The following is a 25,886-nucleotide window of genomic DNA, read 5'->3' as shown; positions in this document are numbered from 1 at the left end:
ATGCATGCATTAACTCCATTTTCGACGCCAAACTGGCCCTCCATTGGCTACCAAAAGAACTATGTCTATGAAAGCAATGGATGTGTTTAGCTTCCTTCTTTCAATCTCCTCCACCACAAGAAGAAATTCCACTTGATTCTCAATGTCCTCCATCTTTCACCCAAAATTGACTCCTGCATGCTCAAGAAACTTAACCACAACGCCAGCGAACGCGACCGGAGGAGGAAGGTTAACAGTATCTATTCATCCCTCCGTTCATTGCTCCCGGCAGCAGATCAAACGGTACTAATTAATCACGTCATATATATATGTTTCCTTTTTCATCGTTACAATCTGCAACTAATTTTGTTTCTTTTGTTGCAAACAGAAGAAATTAAACTTTCCGGCCACAGTTTCGCATGCACTGAAATATATACCCGAACTGCAAGAGCAAGTGGAGAGACTGGTTCGGAAAAAGAAGAGCCCATGTTAAGGGTATCGGAGCAGGACGGTGGTAAACGTAGAGATCAAGAAGAACAGCGAAAGCAAAGCAGGCCCAAGGGAAGATGTTTAAGCGGATCGGTTGCTGTTTCTATGAATAGGGTCAGTGATAGTGAAGTTTCGGTTCAAATATCAGGGCGGAAAGTTGACAACAGAAGCCAATTGTCTGTGTCTGACATGTTGCATTACTTGGAGCAACAAGGATTCCTCCTACTAAATGCTTCTTCATTCGAGTCATTTGGAGGAATTGTGTTCTACAATATTCACCTTCAGGTACCCATATCTATATAGCTTCATTATATATATACGTCTACGCAAATTTTCCTAGAGCACATAATTGTTCTGGAAATATTGCATGGATATACAGGAGTTGATGTCAAATTTTCTAGTGTTGTGGATTTTGCAGATGGGATTGAAAACAGCCTGCAAGGTGGGATCAGAAGAGGCTTTGCGTGAGAAACTTTTGGCACTCTGTGATCATAGGGAAGATTTGGGACTTTAAAAGCTAATTATCTTGGTTTACAGGGCAACGTTCAATTACCAAACTAAATCTGAAGGAATTATAGTAATAATTAAAGGGCATGATCGATCGATGAAACTTATTGAGTGACTTCAATAGTAAAAGATAATGTTGATCACTTTAGAAGACCTGGGTTCGATTAGCTACATTTGTAGGATGTTTGCCTTGTCAATAGGCTAAGAAAATCTTAAACAAATATTATCTTACAATCACTTCAGATTATTCAAAAAGACATGATCGATTGATGTTGTAGTTATACTTATGGAAGAACTGAACTTCTTGCTGCGCAGGTTACTGAGAGCCAACAATTGGCTTTCGGCTTTCTTCCGATAAGTAAACTATACAATAAACAAGTTTAATCCCAAAGAATATGTTAATGGAATAATTAAGCTTTGTTTGCAAACTGTGGAGAATGATAAGGGAATATAAAAATACCAAGCAGCCGACAAATAATGAATTGTTGCAATTTGTAAGTGTAACCATCGATGTCAATAAAGAGACATCAATATGGAGGTGTTCTTAAAGAGCCATAGTAGTGTTGGATATCAATAACAACAATACTCCCGTCCTTGTTACATTAGCATATTCATTATTTTTATAAACAGAGATAATAAATAGGCATTAAAATAAATATAAAATACCAATTCATCTATTTCAAAGAACGGAGCACAACATATTCATTGTTGTAGTTAAGTGTTGGATGCAGAACTGCTGATTAGAAATTGAATCATCGAAAATAGTTTCAAGTACAGTGAAAAATTTCGACCTTTTCTAATGGCCTTGTTGAGGAGGTTTGAATCAATAGGAAAAACTGAGTTTGCTGGTCTGGCTGAAGATATGAGCGCATACTGTGGATCGCCATGGCATAGGTGGAATGCGACCTTGAAACAAGATTACTTGTGCACTGCATGGGGCAGCCTGTCTATTATAGCAGCTGCTGTTCTGCTGCTACTAAGTTATACAAACTGTTTTTGCGTTTATTCAAGACATCTACACCAGCTTGTTAATGCTTGAACTCGTGTTGGGATTAATTTAGTTGGTTTATATAATCACCGTTTAGAAAAAGGCATCTAACAAATTTGAAGCACCGATGCAACATTTTCCAAAAGAAGAAAAGTTCAATGCACAAGTTCAAATCACATCGAGCAATCTCAGCTTCCACTAGAACCATCTAAAATGACAGGTTGTATTATATACATCATTCACTTGGGACCATACAATAACGTGTTGCATTTGCAGAGAAGAAGAAAAAATATCAGATAGAATAGGGTCCCTCAGCCAATCTTCTCTGTGTTTGTATCATCGGAGGGCCAAACCACAGTCTCCATGAGCCGCTCGCGCATCAGCTCCAAGTTCTCGTCTGAAATCTCTTTGTATATTTCAGCATGATCACATTTCTAATACCAACATAATACACAGGTTTATAACATATGTATATATTGAATTTGTTAAAAGTAAAAACCTAATAGATTTTTCATTACCTTAATCCATTTCCCATACAAATGAAGCCTTGTTATCATCACTCTTTCCGCAAGCTCTTGCCTCTCCTGTCATTGCCAAGATTAATAACCTCATTTTTCCTCTTCTTCTTTTTAAATACTTCATATCAAATTCACAGTTCTACATGAGGTTAGCTGGTTCATATTATCACGCTATAATTGTAATTGATTTGTTCTTATAGTCCAAAAATGAAGTGAAAAGTTTCTTAGCCTAGCTAGAATTTTGTGTGGAAGAAAAACAGTAAGCCGAAAAGACTCTTTAAAGTCACCTTGCCAAGGATGCGTAAGAAACGCTTGCCATCACTGGGCTTATTTGCTGCTGTAAACCTGCCAAAATCATAACAGTTAAATTTCACATCTTTCTAGGCATCCCCATTAGAAAGCAATGGGGTCATCAGAAACAGAACATAAAAGAATATATTTGTATACAACACTGGCCACCAGATATGCCACTTACTGATAGAACCATGTATATTGCGGTGGATTCATCTCATAGAGCTGATTCAGAACAGTCCTCACTGCTTTGTACGTGAAATAGTTGAGTAATTGCTGCAAAAAGAAAAATCAGCCACCAAAGTAACACATGCCTATCAATGTCAGTACCATGTTACTGCAGATTGCAGAAAACTTTGTACTGTAACTAAAAATCTTACCGTTTTAACATCCCCAAAAGTATCTTCATACTGCCCTCCTAAATTGTCGACAACCACGAGTTTTCGGTCCTTGCGCTGTTTCCTTGAACTCTTGTTCACGACACCTGGAATCATCTTGTAAGACAACCTCGAACCATGCCATGAATTTAGAAAAGAGCTTCCCAAGTCCAGAGACCGTGGTTTTGGTACCGCGTGCTTTCTTTTCATTGAAAACGTCCTTTTCATAATCAACTCCCCGCCAGTTTTGAGGCTCATGTTGGTGGACGGCAATGCATCCAGGCACAAACATGGACCGGTTTGAGAGTCCATAACTGATGAACCCACTACAGATAAACCTCCCACCATCTTTTCTTGGTAACTTGAGCTCTCAAACTAACAACAGTTGGACAAGGTTTATTGCTTTGGTTTTTCTTGGTTTTAACTGGAAAACAAAAAAAAAGGATACCAACTAAAGAGAATGAATAGTCTGATATAGTTGGTTGGTAACTTGGTATCCAAGAAACTAGGGGATTGAAGATGGGAAGTCAAATAGAAATTAAAGGAAAAAAATATTTTTTGGGGGGGGGGGGGGAACGTGTGAAGCATGAGGTGCTTTGAAAGGGTAGGTGAAGCTTAACCAGACAGATTTTGAGGTCCGGAATTGTCCAACCCGAAGTGGTTAGAGAAAAAGACCAAAAAAGGATATAAGACGCAAAATCAAAGATGGCTTAGCTTGCATGTGTTTGATTACGGGCTCCAACAAGTAACAACCACCTGGACGGTTGCCTAGATTTGGTGGGTCTATTTGTTATTTGCCATTTGTTTGAATCTAATGAACTTTGATGTATAAACGTGTTAAATTCATCAAAACAACTAAAAATGAATTTTATCTTCTCCTTCTCAAATTTCAACTTTCAACGCAACGCGGGTTCAGGTGTATGTTACGTTTATAATTCTTCCAAGGGTTCAAAACGAGCTATGCATTTCAAAATAAATTGTGTTCAAACTTGACCCTAAAATATGAAACGGGACAAACCAACGACACACTTGGCAACATATAGTATGTGAATGAGCTAAATATATATTTTGGAACGGGCCTGGACAGCCCATGAACCCTGTTTTTGGTTCTTTAATACTGCTTAGGGCAGCGGGCACACCCTGCACAAAGCCTCTCCAAATTAAATATTAACACCCCAGCATTCGTAACTCTGAAAAATCGCTCTTCTCTCTCTCTCTCTCTCTCTCTCTCTCGCTAGGATTTTTATTCTATCTTCATCTTATTTGACTTAGTCGCTTTCTTGTGATTTGGTTTTGAATCTTGTTGGTTCTTTTCTTGGAAAATAAAACTTCATAACTCGCCTTAAGTTTGGCTTCTATCTCTGCAACTGCAACAACTATACTCCACCATGATGTTTTTCTTTGGTGGTTTCATGACAGTTTGATTAGTTTTGTTGCTTTTTTTTTTTTTAACTTTATCACCTACTTCAATGGCACCAAGCAGCGGAAGGGGCAAAACAACAAGAAAAACAAGCAAGTCCGGAAGAAGCAGTTACACGAAGAAGCTTGTGAAGTCCAACAACTTCAATACTCAAACGACATCACCAGTGTCGGAGGATTTGCGTTCCCAGATGGATGGGTTCGATCATAGTGAAGGAGTTGATGATATGGCTACTGCAAGGCCATGCTCCACACCAAAAGCTAAAAGGTTTCGGATACCAGAGATCGACACATGCCCTCCGGCACCGAAGAAGCGAAGATCACTTCCCTCAAATTGCCCATTGCGAAGAACTCCTATTGCTTTCTTCGCTCCTCCAGATATAGAGCTTCTTCGTCTGTGCATTTAGAGACATCTCGGTTTGATGATATGTTCTAGCTTTTGCATAAAATTTGAATATCATTCTTCAGTTCGAGTTTCTTGTAGTTTTAGGGTTGTAGTTTGTATCTTTGGAACTTATAGTGCGACATATGAAGAGTACAGCTTTGAAGAAGAAGAAGAAGCCCGGTAGCATTGGCTACTTTTTTATTGGGGGTGCTGCTAATTAATTTTAATAAGTCGAGTTTCAAATTTGTAGGGCACAGCAATCGCAAATTTAGCTTTAATTCCAACTTTTCTTTTTCAAAAGCAATGTTGATGACTTCTGAAGTTTAAGAGTGCAATTTGAAGTAAGTGTGATTTTTGTTTTGTTTATCAAACTAAGAAAGTGAAAAAAATAGATACTTGTTCCAGTGTGCAATTCTATTGTTTCTCCATTGTTCATGATATTAACCAAGGTATCATCGGTTTTGGAATGGATACCCTGACACCCAATTTTTTGGAAGCACTATTGATAATGTGGTAAGAAAAAGGTAAATAAAGAGAGTTGATTAATGGGTAAGTTGGTGTAATTTGTCGGATTGATATGTAAAACAAATACAAGGAAAGGAGATATCATCAAGTCGGCTGCTCAACAATATAAATTAATTTATTCCCCCCCCCCCCGGGACGGTTGCGATGTGGTTAACTGAGCTCAGCCCAGCGGTGGTACGAGAATCCTAGGAAGAGACTCGTGCGCCTTGTCACCTACCATGTGGCGTCTTCTCATTCATCCAAATTGTTCCAAAACACAAAATATCATTAAAAATATATATGTTCATAATTAATAAATTACATATATGCAATAACTATAGTTTATAAGGCTTATTTGATGTAAACAATTGCTGGACAGAGGATTGTAATGCCATGCAAGATATTGTGGTTAATTATTTTGAAAATTTATTTATCACGTCAATTGTCATTCCGCATGCTCGTATATTGGATGCCATTGAGACTGTGGTTGATCAGGATATGAATGCCGAGTTATCCAAACCTTCCACGACAGATGAAATTCTTTCTGCAGTCCATGATATCAAACCGATTAAGGTACTTAGATTCGATGGATTACCAACTAGTTTTTTCCAGGTAACATTGGTCGATAGTGTGTCAGGATGCCATTCATCTTTGTTTGGATCTTCTAAACGGATATAGCGATGGTGAACAAAACTATCCTTGTTCTTATTTCCAAAATGGAGGATCCTACATACATGACAAATTTGTCCAATTAATTTATGCTCGGTCATATAAAGATAGTGTCTAAAAGTGCTGGTCAATCGATTGAAACCTATTACGGCAAGCTTTATTAGCGATAATCAGGCGACATTTCTACCTAGTGGACAGATTTCGGACAATATTCTTGTTTCCCGTGAATTACTGCATTATATGAACTCATCTAGAAACGGTATTAATAAGCGATTGCTGATTAGTGTTTTAAAGAGTTAATATTTTATACTTAATTTCTCATTATTCATTAAATTTTGTTATTTATTTAAGCATTTCTACTTGTTTTCTATGTAGGACCCTGATTTCTGGAAATTGCACTCAAAAGATGAAGTTACGCAATTTTTTTTATTTTTCCAAAATCATGGGCGACCTAGGGGGTATGAAAGCGATGACGTGGAATACAGTTAGCATCTTCTAGAAGGTCCAGTCAGTAGTAGTGTGAAGATAGAAGACTCAATCGCGAATTCAAATTTAAATTCGAGATTTATCTTTATTTTTAGGATTTAATTTCAAGAATCATCTTTTAGGATTTTTAATATTATTTTAGGATTTTTCAGGAGACTATAACACTCCATCGGGTTAGCCTGAAAAGATATCTCATATTCATTTGTTCATTTTTTTCTCTAGTTTTATTAAAGTTCTTTCTTTTTCTTTTAAGTTCTTTCTTTTTCTTTATTTTTTTCTTTAAAGTTTTCTTTATTTTTAAAATGCTCTTTATGGTTTCTACCATGCTTAGCTAAGTTTTTCATAAGCCAAAGGTTGAAAAGATGACTCAATTCCTAAAGTGACAATTGAAAAGCACCTCATACCCTTTGAGTTAAATTTCTCAATTTTCTGGAAACTAGATTGGCAGATGATCTTTCTTAAAAAAAATTCACTTCAAAAATAGATATTGGCTTGGATGTTATTATGGTTTATCGTTGGGAATATATGATCAATTGATTCGAATTCCCTTGAACACACTTAGCGATAACACGCTAAGGGAAAATTGGGATCAAGTTTGACTTTCATATAGAAATCATAATTCGAGTCAGGCTTTTCCAAGCGTAGTCGTAGTTAATCCGAATAAGGATTGAAATTTCTAAAATAGATTTAGGAAAATCAATCACCAAAGAAAAAAGTGAGCTACAAGGATTGAGCCTTGCAGACTCAAACTGACATTTAATCGGAGTAGAAACCTATTCAAGGATCAATTGGAATTTGAGGCAAAGTGGAACTCTGAGGCTGTTTTTAATCATCTTGAATTTTAAATTTAAATTTATTTTCTTTAATTCTTTTACTTTCTTTATAAATCTTTCTATCAAACCTCCATTTTTTACTTTTACTTGTTATTTTTGCCCAATTCAAGAATTTAAAGCAATCTACATCAGTATCTTCTTTAGTCCCTGTGGATTGACCTTTATTGTCTCTATATATTATTTTCTATTTTCTATTTTTGAGATTAAGGATATTATTTGACATTAAAACGATGTGTGTCAAATCGGTATCGTTACTGAGGAACTTCAGCAAAAGTAATTGATTTTTGTTTTTGATTTATGACCAGGCAAAACCCGAGTACATTAGAAGAATTTGATCTACAAATCGAAGCAAGAGCTAGACAAATCCACGGACAAACACTTAGATAGAAAAGAATATGACAAAAAGAACAATCAAACCTCGAAGGATAAACCGACATTGACACCACACAAGAAAAATCGACGCATTCCATTGAAGAATCGTCATATACCAAATTGCACTCTACATTACTCGAAGTCGACGCACAAACACTGAAACTAATGGCCAATCGAACCATTCACGAGTTAGCCACAAAGCCGCGGTTCAGCAACCTCTTTATATCGCATTCCCTCAAGGCGAAACACCCATGTCAACTAAAAACATACTCATTCATATCCTTCCTATCTTTCATGGACTGCCCAGTGAGAATCTGCACAAGCATCTCATGTTGTTTCATATGATCTGTTATAGTATGAAACACAAGGAGTATTCGAAGACAAAATTAAATTACATTCATTTCCCTTTTCTTTCTGGTTCAACAAAAGAATGGCTATTTTATTCACCTCTAAATTCAATCATCACATGGGCTGATTTAAATCATATCTTTCTTGACAGGTTTTTCCCAGAAGAAAAGGTAGAAGAATTGAGAAGAAACATCTTGGCATTAAACAAAAAGATGGAAAATCGCTTTATGACTATTGAGAGCGATTCAAGAAGCTTTACGTAAGTTATTCGCAACACGGATTAACCGAGAAAATTCTTCTTCAGTATTTTTATGAAGGACTGCTACCCTTAGAAATGAAATGGTCGATGATGCTAGAGGAGGAGCTCTCGTCAACATGACATTGAATGCAGCAAGGGAATTAATTTTGATAATGGCAGCCAACTCTCAACAGTTTGACTTTACAAGTGAACCCAACTAACGAGTTAATAAGATAAGTACCGCTTTGATTGAAAAAAAAATTAGATAAACTTATTGAAGTGGATAATTCTCTTGTTGCAGGAAAACTTGGATCAGCAAGAGTATGCGAGATATGCATAATGTCGGATCATCTAACGGACTACTGTTCGATACTATAGGAAGAAGTAGGTGCACAAGTAAACATTTTGGGAAACTTTTCAGGACATCCCAGAGGCCTTATAATCCTAACATAAACATATACAATCCAGGCTAAAGGGACCACCCTAACTTTAGTTACGCCCAGAACCCGATGCCTAATCAAGCTCATCACCCAGGCCACCTCCATAGCAACCTACCAACAGAAGAAGACATCACTCGAATCAATCATTGAATGATTATCTCTTTCCCAAGAAAAGTTTCAGAATCGCAAGAGTCACATTTTCAAAAAATCGACAAGTAGATCTGTAAATTGGTTCAAGCCATGGGACACATGGAATCACAAAGAAAACTACCATATCAAACCGAGGTGAACCCATGGGAGAATATTACTGCCATCACCCTCCAAAGCAGAATGATTATAAAAACCCAATCCCAGAGGAGTTAGACGCAGACTTCTAGAGGAGAAGTGAGAATGACGTAGGATCCCAGAGAAAGAAGAAAAATAGATTTACAACTATCTCATACCATCTCCTTATGATGTTCCACCTTCTTTCCCCTCAAGATTCATAAAAAAGAGAAAAAACTGAGGAGAAATAGATTTGGATGTTTTCTACAAGGTAGAAATCAATATTTCACTTCTTGATATAATCTGGAATATTCTAAAGTATGCTATATTCGTTAAATATCTCTACAAAAATAAAAGATGGCTTACCGAAAATGATAAAGTCGATATGAGAGAACATGTTTCTGCATTTTTCAATGCCACCAAAGTTGAAGGACCAAGGTATGTTTGTTATCCCTTGTAAGATTGGTAAGATTGACATAAAACGTGTGATGTGTGATTTGGGAGCATCTATAAATTATATGCATTTATCTGTATAGAATTTACTATATACTGAGCCATTGAAAGATACTAGAGTGACGATACAATTGACATATCACTCGGTAATCTATCTCGAATGAGTCCTAAAGAAAGTCTTAGTAAAGATAAATAAACTAATCTTTTTAGTGGATTTCTATGTCATTGACATGGAAAACGATTGATCAAATTCTTCTTCTAATATTCTCATTGGGAAACCTTTCCTTAGTATGACAAACACAAAAATCGACATAAGAAACGGGATTCTTACAATGTAATTTGACAGTGATGTCATTAAATTTGATGTGTATAAAGCGATGCGACATCCTAATAATATTGCTAGCATACATTTTATTGATATTATTGAACTTGCTGTTGATAAAATTGTGGAAACTAATTTATCCGATAATTTGTGCAGGAAATTGAAGGATAAAAATGAAGAATCTAGGGAATTGAAAACTATTTCATTTGTTGAATCAAATTTGTGCTTAACTCCCTCAAAAACTAAATTGTTATTTTCTATTTTGCAGAGATCACTATAAAAAATAAAATTGCTTCCTAAATATTTGAAGAACATAGTTTTAGGTGGAAGAAATAATTTATCAATTATTTTGGGCAAGCTTGTAAAGTTGAAGCAGATCCGAAGAAAAGTTTATGAGAATGTTTAGATCTACAATTAAAAAATAAAGGAATAATACGATCGTAGACTTTCTATTAAGAAATTTCTTCATTAGAAAAAGCGTATGAAGTGGAGAAAACATGTATTTTCGAACTTGTAGTCTAAATCAAGTCATCGAGCTAAACGACATTAAACAAAACGCTTTATGGGAGACAACTCATATTTAATTTAATTCATTTTTAATTGATTTCAATTTTTTTTGTTTTTATTTAATTTCTCTTGATATTTTACTTGTTTTTAATTTTAATTTTAATTTTATAGGTACCCCATCATTCTTAATTAAATTTAGATTCAATTGAAAGTTGAAAACCGATTGAACAAAGCTTGAAATTACCAAATTTTGGAGCCACAATACACACACAGTAGCAGGGAAATATTAGGCATCAACAAGGAAATTTGTTTCCAAATATCGTGCACACCGTTTCATTTAGGTGGGCGCACGTTAGCACATCCCCCTTGGCCTAGACGCAAGTTAGCGCAAAGCAAAAAAAATTTCTCCTTCCGCCCAACACCCTAATTTTTCATTTTCCCACATTTGTTTTATTTAGTCGCCAACCCTACCCAATTACAATTCACCCTTCAAAAGTTAAACCCTTTTGTACTTTACCCCTTCCCAAAATTTCAGTCGTTCTCATCTCCTTTGTCGAAACGATTTTTAAACTGGTGGGGGGGAGATTTTGAAAACCGCATCATTTTTAATTATTCTCTTAAGATTACAATTTTTAGTTAAAAACAATGTGATTTTAGAAAACCTCTCGTTTCGAAAATTTGGGAATTCATTCACGATAAAAACACAGGTTCAAAGAGTTGTCACCAATCTTTCATTAGGATGTGATTGGGCACCCAAAAACATTTTCGTCATTTTAAATAAAAATTAATTTTAATTAAAACAACAAATTTAGATCCGCATTACCAGAAAATGAGTTCGGGAGTCGGTTACGCGTGGGGAATGATTAGCACCCCTACAGCGCCCTAAATCGATACCTCGTCGATTAATTAATGTCTTTGCAATGAAATTTACAAATTCGATTTTAATTTGATTTATGATCCCCGACAAAACAATAACATACAAATTTACAACATTCAAAAGCACCAAAATAGGTTAAATTAAAATTACCCATTCTTTATAAAGATAAAGAATATTCGATTATTTACAAATATCGAGACCAGATCTTGAATCAGTTATAACAACCTTTTCTCGATAGATTTAAATAGCCAAATATTTCTTTTCCTTCCATTCCCAAACTTTTAAAGTGATACATCAATTTCTTAGGTGTCACTGATGGGATACGATTTTATTGTCGAAAGCGGATCTCTAATCAGTTAAGACAACCCACTTAAAACAATTTTAAATTAAAAGGGTATTACCCTTAAATCAATTATGTAACGATGTCGAGTTATACACATGAGGCTAACATGCAAATTATGCAAAAGGATGTCATGCAAAAACTAATCATATAATGTCACACATTCGAATAAACATCTTAGTCTAAAATAAAATATGCACATACACTAAAATAACATCAATTGCTATACATATAAAAACCTATTGTCAATAACAACAATCTCGTATTCAATACTGACATGGGGACCAAAATAATAGAAAACTAGAACTAAGCATACAAAATAGAAATTAAACACTAAACTCAACAAGCATACTAAGTAACTAAATTGTCATATATAAAAATTACGAGCTAGATGCGAAGACAAACAAACAAAAGAAGAGTAACACACTGGGTACTAAATTAGAATATGCATAAACAAAGAGAACAGAATTAGGAAAACACAAAAGACTTGTTACAGGACTAAAATAAAAGAACACGAAACAACAGGCCAAAAATATCAACAACACAAAATATGAATTAACTAACGAGATGGACTAAAATAAATATTCTGAAATTTAATAGCCGAATACATAAAGTTGTCAAAACTTAAAATAACATGGCTCGTACTAAAATGTAACAAACATAAAGGTTAAGAGCCAAATTCGAAATGTACACAACACCAAAGCAAGGACTAAAACGAAACACACATCAACTTAAGAGCTATAAACAAAAAATCAATTTAGGGACCAGAATACGAGCTTTTGAAACCAAAAAGATCACTCGAATTTCCTTAACATTTTAATGATTGTTTGGCTTTCTCTGCTTTATTTTATATTTATTTAGAGACAAGAACACACACAACAAACATGGAAATCGAAAACGAATAATAACATATACCTCATGAAATTACCTTTCGCCTTTTCAATTGCTTTCTTTCATTCCCAAATTACACTTGATTACATTGCTCATGAATACTCGACCAAAATCCCGTATGGACTCCCGGAAACTGTTTCTTTCGAATGATAGAAAAATGGAAGATGAAAACCCCTTTACACAATGTTTTTTTTTGTTGAAAACCGAGAGCTTCCCCTTCCAATTCTGTCTAGGATCCAGCAGCAACTAGGCGTGTATGCTCTCTTCTCCTCCCTTTTTTTTATTTTTAAAATCAATAATCCATCACTGCAGAAAACTCAAAATACTCGTTTGTATTTCCCTGCCCTGGATGCCGCAACTAATAATGGAACCAAAAATTGCTCGGACGTATGCCCCCTTCGTAGATTTCTGTTCGTGAATCCTCTTGCTTGAATGGCATCCTCTTTGAATTCTCTATTTGTTTTCTCAATCCACCCCACAATTTCCAGTAGTTAATCCCTTAAAACTGACCCTTTTCCTCCACTTTCCTTTAATAACCGCCTTTTTAATTGTTTAGGATTTCACGTGGACTGGGCTTGATCATTGGATTGGGCCTCCAACTGCTCTGCTTCGGGTCTGCTCCGACTTAGCCCCGGACAAAAACGAGCATCTACATCCTTATAATAACTCTTCACTCTATTAATCAAGTGCCATAACCAAACACCCCATTCTCTTTATTATTTCACAAACCAATCGATTTTCCATATCCATTCATAATTCATATAGCATCACTATTTTTCCCTTTCGTCATCGTACCGCTCCGATCGATTCTCCTTCCTGAATTCCTCAAGTTATCTTTGCTTCATTATCTTTTTATCTACGTTAGTTTTCAATAATGATACGAATGAGGAATCAAATCAGTAACCCTGCTTGACCACCTGTCTGATGTAAGACTACTCAAGCTTCTTCAATAATGGAGAAGTTGGCAGCCTTATTGTTTCCGATCTAGGAGAGACACCAAATGCTACACTTTGAATTGAAAAGTAATCTGCACAATTGAAAAGAAAGAAATGATTAAATGGAAATAAGAAATGAAAGAAATGGAAATTGATAAGAAATGAAATAGAAAGAAATGATATCAAAGTAGGTTGCAGAAGTGTTGTATAATTATCCTTCAAGTGATGATGAATTTGACCTCCAAATGATGTTGTTGACGTATACCTTGTTGATGATTGAAGGATAAAAAAATGGGAATGAAATGGTGATGATTTAGGCGTGAAGGTGAAGGAATATGGTGATGTAAAGATATTATCTTATAAGACTAAGAAGGAACCAATGCTATATATGAGTAAAGACCAGTTTCTTATAAGTCGTTATAAGGGATAGTAGCAAGGACTTGACCCCACTAGTTATAGGAAATATGAACTCTAAGTATCAATGAAAAGGGTTTGACGGCACAAACTTAGAAATAAACTTGTTTAATCGATATAGTTCTAAAAATAACTGAAAGAGATAATAATCTCATAAGAGTTTAATTTATGAAAAGGGTTGAGTTACAAATGAAATGCTAAAGCCTATTTATAGTTTTCAAAATGGTTTAGGCCGAATAGATACATGATGGTTCGGCCATGGATGAATTTGAAAATACATGATTTTTAATGAAAATACATGATTTTAATGAAGATATATGCTCTTGGCAAAATGGTAAGGTGTTGGTTCGACCTAAGGATGTTTTGAATGCATTTGGAAGTTATTTCGGAGCCAAAATGAAGAGGACGAAGTCTTTGGCTGAATAAGAAGTATCCCTTGGTGTTTTGGCGTCTATTTGATATCACATGGAGTGCACATGCTTGAATGATGCATATGACAACCTACATAAATGACATGGGTCTTTTTGCAATGATTTGGTGAGGTTGCAACCATAAGATGGTGTCTTAAAGTCCATGGAATGAAGATAGGCAGTAACTAGGCGTGACTCAGCTTCCAACGTGCATCTAGGTGTCATGGTCTTCAATGGGCAGTAACTTGTCATGAAAGGTCACATTATGTGTAAGGTAATCTTTCATCATTTGAGCTACTTCTCATGTGTATGAGCTGAAGATGAGTTGGCCATAGATGAAATATATGAAGATGAGTCATAGGACAACTCCTTGTGAAAAGGCACCTCTTGGAATGGAAACTATTCGCGAAAAGGTATGATTCCTCAAAAATTGACCTAGACCATATTTGAAGTACTCTGTGTGGTGGTGATGATGGTACAACTCTCCAGCTGAAATGAGATGTCTAGCTAGCTCAAAAATCCAGCTCAAGTCAGCTATGAGCTTGGAGGGTAGTTGGCAACTTTGTCCTAAAATATTCTTGAGTTGTCCCGGAGTTGTCCTATGTACCTACAAAAGAAAACATAATATAAGTATTAAAACAATAATCATATAAGGATGTGAACTATAGGTTATAATAATAACTCATTCATCATATGATAATAAATGAATATTATTATTATAACTATAGATTATATGCATGAATATCAATCAATGATACAAACCATAGGACATAATGAATGAATGCATATGTTATGATAATTCAAGTATAGTCTAAATATGCAAATATATGCTCATAATAATATATTGTATAAATGAGTAAATATAATATAAAGTAAGGTAGAACTCCCTTATATTGAGCTTGATGGATTTTCAATGATGTGAGTTTGTCATGCAGAAATTTGGTGCTAGACATGACCACATCAGCATCCCCTTCTTTTGGGCGATTTATCCTCGAATCGAAAGTTGACTTCTCCAAATTGTATGCCCATTTGATCGTTGTTGGTTTGCCTTTATGTGTCATCTTTATGAAAGGATTATTATCAAAAATCATATCCCTTGAATAAATTCCTTGAATGTCCATGACCTGAAAAGAAAAGGGAATCTAATAAGTAAGATAATGATTAATGATAAATAAATGAAAGAAATACTCCCTGTCTAGGTTTGCTGGATGGTCAAGAGTCATGTCTTTTGAAGACATATTGTCTTGAATGATCATATCTATTAGTAACCCAAAAGGCATATTGTTTAGTTCTTCAAAAGTCATGTACATTGAACCATGAAAAGTTATAGATTTTGGCACTTGAAAAGATATTTTTTTTAAGCTTCCATGGATCATGTCTCTTGGTTCCTCCATTTGACAAGTTGTGACCTTTGAATCATCTTTCTGAATAGTTTCTTACATGCTTGATGTTTCTTTCCAAATATAGCTATTGAGTATGTGGACAATGTTCGCATTATACTCTTGAAATGGTTTAGTTCAAAGCACCAATCAATCTCATAATGACAAAGGAACTTGCCATCAACGTTTGGTCGGATAATACCATATGATTTCCTTCAAATTAAATCACAATTAGAATGTGAGAAATTATAAACAAAATGTGGAAATATTAAACCAAGGTGGATGTTTAATGGGAGTTGGTTGCTTAATGATGGAGAACTCCATTGGTTGTTGAATTCCCTTCAATATGTGCAATGTATTTGGAATGTCAATGGCTGCTACTCTTGGCACTTCAAGTGACATTTCCTTTGAAATATCAAGAGACATGTTTTTTAGATCACCAAAAGTCACATCTTTTAGTCCTCCAAAAGCAATGATTCTTGAATCATCTCCTTTAAAAGATATGTCTCTTGAATTGTCCTACAAAACAAAAGGAAGAATAGGAGAAAAAGTAATGTTAGATAAAATTGGTTCTTCACTCTTCTCTTTATCTCCAAATTCATTCTTTTCAACTCTCTCATTTTCAAGTCCAACGTCTTCTGAATCTACTCTCTTTTGTTCAACTTCAAAAAGCTCTTTTTTATTTGAATTTTTCTCCAAACATTCAAGCTTTTCTTTATTTGAATTTTCCTCCAAATGTTCTCATTCAGTTTCATTGTCTTTAAGTTGCTTTTTCATTTCTTTAATGTTCATTTTGAAATGTGTTTGATCTTCATTCACTCGGCTAGGAGATAATAGAGTCAAGATGATTTTTCTTTCATTGTGGTAGAATGAATACCGATTTGTGAATCCATCATGGACAGCTCGTTTGTCAAATTGCCAAGGTCGACCGAAAAGAGGATGACTTGAATTTATGGAAGAAACGTCACACAAGACTTCATCTTCATATCTCCTAATTGAAAAGGGAACAAGTACTTGCTCTATGACTTCCAACTCTTCATCTTCATTTAATCCTTGCAAAACATATGGGTGGGGATGTGTGAACGTTGTAAGTCCCAACTTCTTGACCATGTATGTGCTTGCAATGTTTGTACAACTTCCTCCGTCAATAGTTACAAGACACACTTTATCATTTACATGGCAACGAGTGTGAAATATATTTGTTCTTTGTTGTTCATCCTCCAATGTTTGAAAAGATGGAAGATCACAAGACATTGTTAGTATAAAATAAAAAAATTAAAACCTTACCAGCGCACTCACAAAAGCCTCACTTGGTCTCTCCAAAGAAAATTAAGACTTCACTTCACTCACACCCGTGTTTGCACTCGGGGATATGTTTTTGGCTTTTACTAATCCCCCTTATGATCTCATCCTCTTGTTTGCTTTTTTCCGCTCAATTCTATTTTGTGGGTCCTTTAGAGAACTAACTCAAGATTGAGTAAGTTTCTTTGTTTGTGCGTCGGCTTAAAAGAAATGGTTAGGGTATAGAAATGGATATGACAAAGGTAGAATAGGTAAGAAGGGATAAGGTAATAGATAAGAAAAGATTAAATAAAAGGAAGTGAAATAAAGAGAAAATGAAGATAACTTATAACTCAAGTTGCAACACTTATTATCTTCCTTCACAAGAAACAACAAGGATACCTCCTTCAAGTTTGATGTTGGGGCAGATTGTAATATGCTTCTCTTTGAGTGTATTTTGCAACTTTGCTTCACTTTTCTTTTGCTTTGAATTTTCTTCTTTTCTTTTCTTTCTTTTTTTGCACTCCAAATATGATGTAGGAGTATTTTCTCTTTTTTTTTCTTTTTCTTCTTTCTTTTTGTTGCATCACTTGATTGTCAATCCAACAAAACTCTGAATTCCGCTTGATGTAAGACTATTCAAGCTTCTTCAATAATGGAGAAGTTGGCAGCCTTGCTGTTTCCCGATCTAGGAGATACATCAAATGCTACACTTTGAATTAAAAAGTAATCTGCACAATTAAAAAGAAAGAAATGATTAAATGGAAATAAGAAACGAAAGAAATGGAAATTGATAAAAAAAATTAAATAGAAAGAAATGATATCAAAGTAGGCTACAGAAGTGTTGTATAATTATCCTTCAAGTGATGATGAATTCGGCCTCCAAATGATGTTGTTGGACGTATGCCTTGTTGATGATTGAAGGATAAAAAAATGGGAATGGAATGGTGATGATTTAGGCGTGAAGGTGATGAAATATGGTGATGGAAAGATAGTATCTTATAAGACTAAGAAGGAACCAATGCTATAGATGAGCAAAAACCCATTTCTTATAAGTCGTTATAAGGGATGGTAGCAAGGACTTGAACCTACTAGTTATAGGACTAGGAACTCTAAGTATCAATAGAAAGGGGTTTGACGCCACCAACTTAGAAATAAGCTTGCTTAATCGATATAGTTCTAAAAAGAACTTAAAGAGACAATAATCTCACAAGAGTTTAATTTATCAAAAGGGTTGAGTTACAAATGAAATGCCAAAGCCTATTTATAGTTTTAAAGGGTTTAGGCTGAATAGATACATGATGGTTTGGCTATGGATGAAACCCCTTTGAAAATACATGATTTTTTAATGAAAATACATGATTTTAATGAAGATACATGCTCTTGGTCAAATGGTAAGGTGTTGGTTTGGACTAAGGATATTTAGAATGCATTTGGAAGTTATTTGGGCGCCAAAATGAAGAGGAATGAGTCTTTGGCCGAATAAGAAGCATCCCTTTGTGTTTTGGCGACTATTTGATGTCACATGGAGTGCACATGCTTGAATGATGCACATGGAAGCCTACATAAATGCACATGGGTATTCTTGCAATGCTTTGGTGAGGTTGCAACCATAGTATGGTGTCTTGAAGTCCATGGAATGAAGATAGGCAGCAACTAGGCGTGACTTAGCTTCGAACGTGCATCTAGGTGTCATGGTCTTCAATGGGCAACAACTTGTCATGAAAGGTCACATTACGTGTAAGGTAACCTTTCATCATTTGAGATACTTCCCATATGTATGAGCTAAAGATGAGCTGGCCATTGATGAATTACACGAAGATGAGTCATAGGACAACTCCTTGTGAAAAGGCACCTCTTGGAATGGAAACTATTCGCGAAAAGGTACGATTCCACAAAAATTGACCTAGACCATATTTGAAGTACTCTGTGTGGTGGTGATGATGGTGCAACTCTCCAGCTGAAATGAGATGTCTAACTAGCTCAAAAGTCCATCTCAAGTCAGCTATGAGCTCAGAGGGTAGCTGACAACTTTGTCTGAAAATGTTCTTGAGCTGTCCCGGAGTTGTCCTAGTCATGTTTTCATAGCTCATGGACTCCAATACTAGCTTTAACTTAGCTCCCATCATGTGGCCGCTTATGTACCTACAAAAGAAAACATAATATAAGTATTAAAACAATAATCATATAAGGATGTGGACTATATGTTATAATAATAACGCATGCATCATATGATAATGAATAAATATTATTATTATAACTATAGATTACATGCATGAATATTAACCAATGACGCAAACCATAGGACATAATGAATGAATGCACATATTATGATAATTCAAATATATTCTAAATATGCAAATGTATGCTCATAATAATATATATTGTATAAATGAGTAAATATAATATAAAGTAAGGTAGAACTCCCTTATATTGAGCTTGATGGATTTTAAATGATGTGAGTTTGTCATGCAGAAAGTTGGTGCTAGACAGGATTACATCACTGTCACTCTTGGTGGAGACTGTCTTCGCTTTCTGCCCTACATGTCATCGATGTGTCGATCATCTTAGAGTCATTTCCACAACAACCGTCTGTACTCGTGAACATCCTCACTCCCACTGCTCCATGTGGTGGGCGTCATGCGCAATAATCGTTCACGTGTTCTCCCACTCCAGAGTCGGTCAATTTTTTGACCCCATCCACATCTACGTCTGCAACTTACTCCTCAATTAATTCCATAGTGTCACTCCCGACTGTGGTAGAATCATTCCTCCTCGTCGGTGATATAAACCTTCTGCACCGCTCTATCAGTTTCTTACTCAAGTCTCACTGTCGCTGGCATGCTTGACCAACCCAAGGTAAGTTATAAACATGTTAGTGTTGAACCATCACTAATTTGGCATCCGTGTTTTGATTTTCAAAAGATTTTGAAAGTGGGTATTTATCGAACGTTCCACCACTTTCGGCACCCGATCATGCTTCAACCTCACGAAAAACTCACGGTCAGAACCCACATTCACTTACATTTACCGCTAGTTCAAGTGATGCAATTATGTCCGACAATAGAGCAACTGAACACGTTCATTTATCTAAACGCCATCATCGTGGATGAACTTATTACGTTCCGATCGATGAAACACTTCAAGGTTATATCGACTTTGACAACAAAGAGGTTTGGCGGCTTGATGGAATATGACATCGTAAGTTCTAAGTTTGTAGGTATATTCCTGATCGCACTTTAGTTTCTTTGTATTTATGTGATTTCGTTATGGTTTACTTGGCGTTTATATTATGAGATTCATTGTAGTACTATTACGAGTTGGTTTTCGAGTTTTATACTACGTTAACGTTTTTACCAAATTGTATAATTTTTACCAATAAACCATGCATGATTTCTTTTAGATTACTTGGACAATATTTTGTTCAGTATTTAGTGGATTTTAACTTTTCTAGGGGGTTCGTGATTAATGTCACAGACCATGATTTTATAGTTTCTTTGTATGAGATTCTGCATGACTTTGATACGGACATGACCTATGAAGCACTCACTGGCTCGGTAATGGTCACTTTTGATTCTCGTACCACCAAAAGATTCACAATCTTGCTCATCACTACAAGAACTGATTCCTCGCATATAACTATTTCGGACGTAATGACACTATGTCTTCATTGAGTAAAGTTGAATTATTTTTCTTATGGTGTATACAAACTGATATAAAGGTAAATTTGAGTTTTTGGTTTGCCCATGACTTTGAATGCCTTGTGCAAACCAATCACCCTTTCATTCCCGACCCTTATACTAATCACCTTGCATATCGATTATTTCCATTGACATTTTATATATCTCAATTTCCTTACGCTTTTGCATTGGATCCTTTAGATGCGCGATGTTTGGATACAATGGGACTTAACATCGACACTCCTGATGCACCATATATAGTTCCTCCTTATGCCATTACTCCATGCAATGCGCGCATATTGCTTCGGATGACGACACAATATGTGTCACCAGTGGAACAACCATCTTCGGATGTCCACAACGAGATCCATGAGGTGCATGGCCGACTCAAATCCATCGAGACAAACATTGCTAAGATTCTCTCTTACTTGAGCCCGAGCTCATCTCGACGCGACCGTGGCCGTCATTGAATAGAAAACATTTTCTACCACCTCTATTATGCATTAATTTTCATTTTGGGACAAAATGACTAAAGTGAGGGGATATCATTTGCATCAATTTTCATTTTGCTTATTTGATTGTTTGGAATTTAGTTTTTCTTGATTTAATGTGTTGAAATTTCTTATTGTCTATCTCTTGTTTCTTTAACTTTTCTTGTATTTCCATGTTAATTTTGATCTTGCTTTTGTTGGAATTTAGGATACATGATAGTATGGTATGACTACTTTTTGTAATTTTTTCTTGGAATTTTATTTATTAGTTAGTTGAATCGATTGCATGACTTAGCATAATTAAAACCTTTCATGTGAGTTTTGACCCTAATGATCATATATTTACATTCTTGTTATTTTCTTTTATTTGAATGTGTCGATTAATTATTTGCATTCTAGAACTTGTAGCATTATACTTTTCGAGACTACATGATTGAATGTGATGTTTAATATGATAGGGACATTAGGATTAAACCATTTCTCTTCCCAAAAATAAATGACCTACCTTTTTTATTTTTCCCTTAGATAACTAAATTTGAACCTTAATCCCTTTATTTGTTTTACCACTTTAATAAACTGAAACAATTTTTATTTTACATTCTCTTGTCACTCGTTTTCAAGAAAAACTAAGATTGTTCCTTTGAAAAAACAAAAAAAAAAGAAGAAAAAGGAAGCATGTTCGAAAAAAAACAACAAAGTAGAAGAAAAAACAAAAATTACATTGTTTGAACTGTGCAAAAAAGATACAATGCATGAGATAAAATAGACTCAAATCAAACAGAAAAAACATAAAAGTTTGAAAATTTTAGTTTTTTGTTTCTATTCGCTTGCTTCCATTAGAATAAATTTTGGAATGATCTTCTCTTTATCCTGAAATTTAAACCCGACTTTCTGTCTTTATCCTACCCGAACCATAGCCTCCGTTACAACCCTTTAAAAGACCCCATGATTATTTCATCATGTTTTTACTTAGTAGTGGATATTAGATTTAGCTAAAACCTTATAGTAATGTGATGATTAGTTTAGGCTTGAGCAATTCTTATTACCCGAAACACTTAAGTGGAATGAGTGAATCAGTGTAAGGTGTTAAGTCTTGTATCTTTAAAATTAACATTTAACTGGGATGCCTTGATTTGCTTACATTGATTTTTTATGTCTTTTCTTGATTGTTCTTGGATTTCGATATTTGCCTTGATTTTGATTTGCTTGGAAATTTTGTGAAAGTTGAGATGATAACTTGTGATTTTGGCATGTTAATTGGGAAATGCTTGAGGACAAACATCGAATAAGTGAGAGGGAATTTGATTAGTGTTTTATATAGTTAATATTTTATTGTTAATTTATCATTGTTAATTAGATTATGTTATTTATTTCAGCATTTCTACTTGTTTTCTATATAGGACCCTGAGTTTTGAAAATTGCACTTAAAAGACAAAGTTCTGCAGTTTTTTATTTTTTTCCAGAATCATGGGCGTCCTAGTGGGCATGAAATCGGGCATGAAAGCACTGACATGAATCCAGTTAGCATCTTCTAGAAGGTCCATTCAGTAGTTGCATGAAGACAGAAAACTCAACCGTGAATTCGAATTTAAATTCTGGATTTATTTTTATTTTAGGATTTAATTTCAAGAATTATCTTTTAGAATTTTTTATTTTAGGGTTTTTCAGGAGACTATAAATACCCCACCATGGTTAGCCTGAAAAGATATCTCAGATTCATTTGTTCTTTCTTTCTCTTGTTTTATAAAAGTTCTTTCTTGTTCTTTATTTACTTTTTCTTTATTCTTCTTTAAAGTTTTATTTATTTTTTAAAATGCTAAGTATGGTTTCTACCATGCTTAGCTAAGTTTTTCATTAACCAAAGGCTGAAGCGATGACTCAATTCCTAACGTGAGAATTGAAAATCACCTCATACCCTTCGTGTTAAATTTCTCAATTTTTTGGAAACTAGATTGGCATATGGTCTTTCTTAAAATCAAAACGCTTTCAATTCAAAAATAGGTTTTGGTTTGGATGTTGTTATGGTTCATCGTTGGGATTATAAAATGAATTGATTTGAATTCCCTTGAACACACTTAGTGATAGCATTCCAAGGGGAAATTGGTATCGAGTTTGACGTTCATAGAGAAAGCATAATTCGAGTCAGACTTTTCCAAGCTCTTTTAATTTGTTTTGAGTTAACAACGATAGTCGCAGTTAATCCAAACAAGGATTGAGATTTCTAAAATAAATTTGGGAAAATTAATCACCAAAGAGAAAAATGAGCTACAATGATTGAACCTTGCGGACTCAAACCGGCATTTAATTAGTGTAAAATCCTATTCAATGATCGATTAGAATTTGAGAAAAAGCGAAAGCCTGAGACTGTTTTTAATCATCTTGAATTTTTAATTTAAATTTATTTTTTAATTCTTTTTACTTTCTTTACAAATCTTTCTATCAAACCCCCATTTTTACTTTTACTTATTATTTTCACCCAGATCAAGAATCAAAAGCCTACATCAACATCTTCTTTAGTCCCTGTGGATTGACCCTTATTCTCTCTATACTATTTTATATTTTATATTTTTGAGATTAAAGATATTATTTGACATTAAAACGAAGTGGGTTAGGTACACTTAAGCTTGATATTAAAAAGGCGTATGATAGAGTGCAATGAACGTTTTTTTCGTTGTGTTATGTTAAAATCGGGATTTAATACAAATTTTGTGGAGCTTATTCGATGTGTCACATCTGTATCTTTTGTTGCTTGTGTCGATGGATCATTAACACGCGAATTTACCCTTACTAGGCGCCTTTCACAGGGAGATCCTTTATCTCCTTTCTTATTCTTGTTTGTCTGTATTGTTCCATAAGGTCCAACTTTCAGAAGCAGTTAAAGGCATCCGAGCATCCCAGAATGGACCACGAGTTTCCCACATGTTATTTGTGGATGATAGCTTAGTATTTATTAAAAATCCAATGGCGAAAACAACCAACATTAAAGATATATTAGGGTTGTATGATGATTCTTCTGGCCAAAAAATTAATCTGTCAGAATATGTTATCTATTTTAGTCCTAACACGATCCCAGAACATCGCTCAAATCTGGCCAGCATTTTTGGAATTGTAGAAGTTGATACTCTAGGTCATTACCTTGGCCTTCCGTTGCATATTGGCAAGAATAAAACAAACATTTTCGGATATCTACATTACCGAGAGCAGACTAGAGTCACTAGCTGGACTAAATGATTACTTTCATATGGAGGAAGAGAAGATTTACTCAAAGCAGTTGCTTAATCGTTGCCCCAATATGCTATATCTTGTTACTTACTACCTGAAAATTTACTCAATGAGATCACAGGGATAATGAGTCAATTCTGGTGGACGGGAAAGACGTCTGAACGCAGATGACCACTTCTAGTTTGGAGCACTATATTTACACCAAAGCACATGGGAGGATTAGGTTTTTGTGATTTAAGATCCTTCAATTTTGCCATGTTAGAAAAGCAGTTTTGGAGACTCATCAAGTCCTCATAATCGTTGTTGGCTCGAGTCTTCCGAGCTAAATATTATCTGAATGAAGACCTGTTAAATGATAAAATGGGTGATCAAAGCTCCTACTCGTGGAAAGGATTATATACAAGACAATGCAAGCCTTAGCAAAAGGCTTTTATTGAAGGGTTGGTTATAATAGTTTAACACGTGTTTTTTTAAGATAAATGAGGCGACATCAAAATTATAAACCTTACAGGTACTAGCAAAAAGGCAACAAATGATGTCTATTGTGGCAACTTTATGATTAGGGATCAACCTCAAAGGGATAGAGCAAAGGTTATCGGCTTTTTCAATGACCAAGATGCGGAGGGAGTACTACAAGTTCCGATAGTCCCCTGCAACGGTGATACGATAGTTTGGGGTAACAATGACAGTGGTATTTATTCTATTCGATCAGCATGTTGATGACTTCATAAATCCACACATACAAGAACCTATTTCAAAGCTCTTGCAAACCATGGCAAAGTTATTGATCCTTCCCAAAGCGAGGCTCTTTACTTGGAGATTAGCCCATGGTGTGATTCCAGTAGGTATGCGCTTACGAATAGTCGATGTAGGGAATGGTTTTTGCCCTCGATGTCAGCTTGATATCGAGTCCCATACACGTTGTACGAAACTGTGTTTGTACATGAGGTACTATATTTGGTTGGACTACCATGTTCGATTAGATACAGTACTTGCTCTTCGCCTTTATTGTGTTTTGGAACATGCTTTAGCTACTCTTGGTTTAGAGAACTTTACAGGCTTTCTAATGATCCTTTGGAATGTATGGAATGGGTGAAACGCTATTGTGCATGAGGGTCGAGTTCAACCTGCTTGGCTCTTGGTTGCAAATTCCCGATTGCTCCATCAGGACTTTCTAACAACTCAACACTCCAAAGCTCGCAATCAGTAGGGAATCGAGATGTTGGCAAATGAATACCTCCGACCAGGGACATGATCAAAATAACTACGGATGATGCCTTCGATCCGGTATCCAAGACTATTGCTATTGGAGTAATAGCTCATGATGCACAAGGGATGGTTCTTAGTGGCTAAACATCTACTTCCCCCGATTATTTAGATGCTAGAACGGCCGAGATGCATGGCCCGGCCGCTGTGGTCAATTTGGTTGTGTATAAAGGATGACCGAATGTTATATTCGAAATGGATTCATCCATGGTGGTTAACAAATTTAATACTGTGAACAACGATGTTTCAACATTAAGGGTGTATATGCAAGTCATCCGACGCACTTGTAATTCCTTTAATTGTTGTTTTGT

General features: G+C 35.2%; 2 protein-coding genes and 1 pseudogene across 2 annotated transcripts; 2 read left to right on the top strand and 1 right to left on the bottom strand.

The window, feature by feature from the left end:
* Positions 1 to 24,960, top strand: LOC120150181 (annotated as a pseudogene).
* On the bottom strand, positions 2,099 to 3,637 carry LOC120150191 (chaperonin-like RbcX protein 2, chloroplastic). The gene is made up of 5 exons (XM_039162892.1): positions 3,153 to 3,637; positions 2,957 to 3,048; positions 2,769 to 2,826; positions 2,482 to 2,547; positions 2,099 to 2,397 (listed from the first exon to the last, which is right to left on the bottom strand). The coding sequence occupies exons 1-5, from the start codon at positions 3,495 to 3,497 to the stop codon at positions 2,275 to 2,277; spliced, it is 684 nt and encodes a 227-aa protein (XP_039018823.1). The 5' UTR covers positions 3,498 to 3,637; the 3' UTR covers positions 2,099 to 2,274.
* LOC120150203 (cyclin-dependent protein kinase inhibitor SMR13-like) lies at positions 4,370 to 5,259 on the top strand. The gene has a single exon (XM_039162898.1). It carries the CDS (start codon positions 4,619 to 4,621, stop codon positions 4,973 to 4,975), a length of 357 nt encoding a protein of 118 aa, XP_039018829.1. The 5' UTR covers positions 4,370 to 4,618; the 3' UTR covers positions 4,976 to 5,259.
* Positions 24,961 to 25,886: the final 926 nt, after the last annotated feature.

This window comes from Hibiscus syriacus, unplaced genomic scaffold (assembly GCF_006381635.1).
Source record: "Hibiscus syriacus cultivar Baekdansim isolate YM2019G1 unplaced genomic scaffold, ASM638163v2 tig00002793_pilon, whole genome shotgun sequence".
Classification (NCBI taxonomy): domain Eukaryota; kingdom Viridiplantae; phylum Streptophyta; class Magnoliopsida; order Malvales; family Malvaceae; genus Hibiscus; species Hibiscus syriacus.
Note: the sequence above shows the minus strand (reverse complement) of the source record. Positions and strands in the feature narration are given on the sequence as shown.

Coding starts and splice junctions, on each gene's coding strand:
- LOC120150191 (XM_039162892.1), bottom strand. CDS start 3,497: ATGGTGGGAGGTTTATCTGTAGTGGGTTCATCAGTTATGGACTCTCAA. Junction 2,548..2,768: donor TCTTACGCATCCTTGGCAAG/GTGACTTTAAAG, acceptor TGGCAATGACAG/GAGAGGCAAGAGCTTGCGGA. Junction 2,398..2,481: donor TGTATGGGAAATGGATTAAG/GTAATGAAAAAT, acceptor TGTTGGTATTAG/AAATGTGATCATGCTGAAAT.
- LOC120150203 (XM_039162898.1), top strand. CDS start 4,619: ATGGCACCAAGCAGCGGAAGGGGCAAAACAACAAGAAAAACAAGCAAG.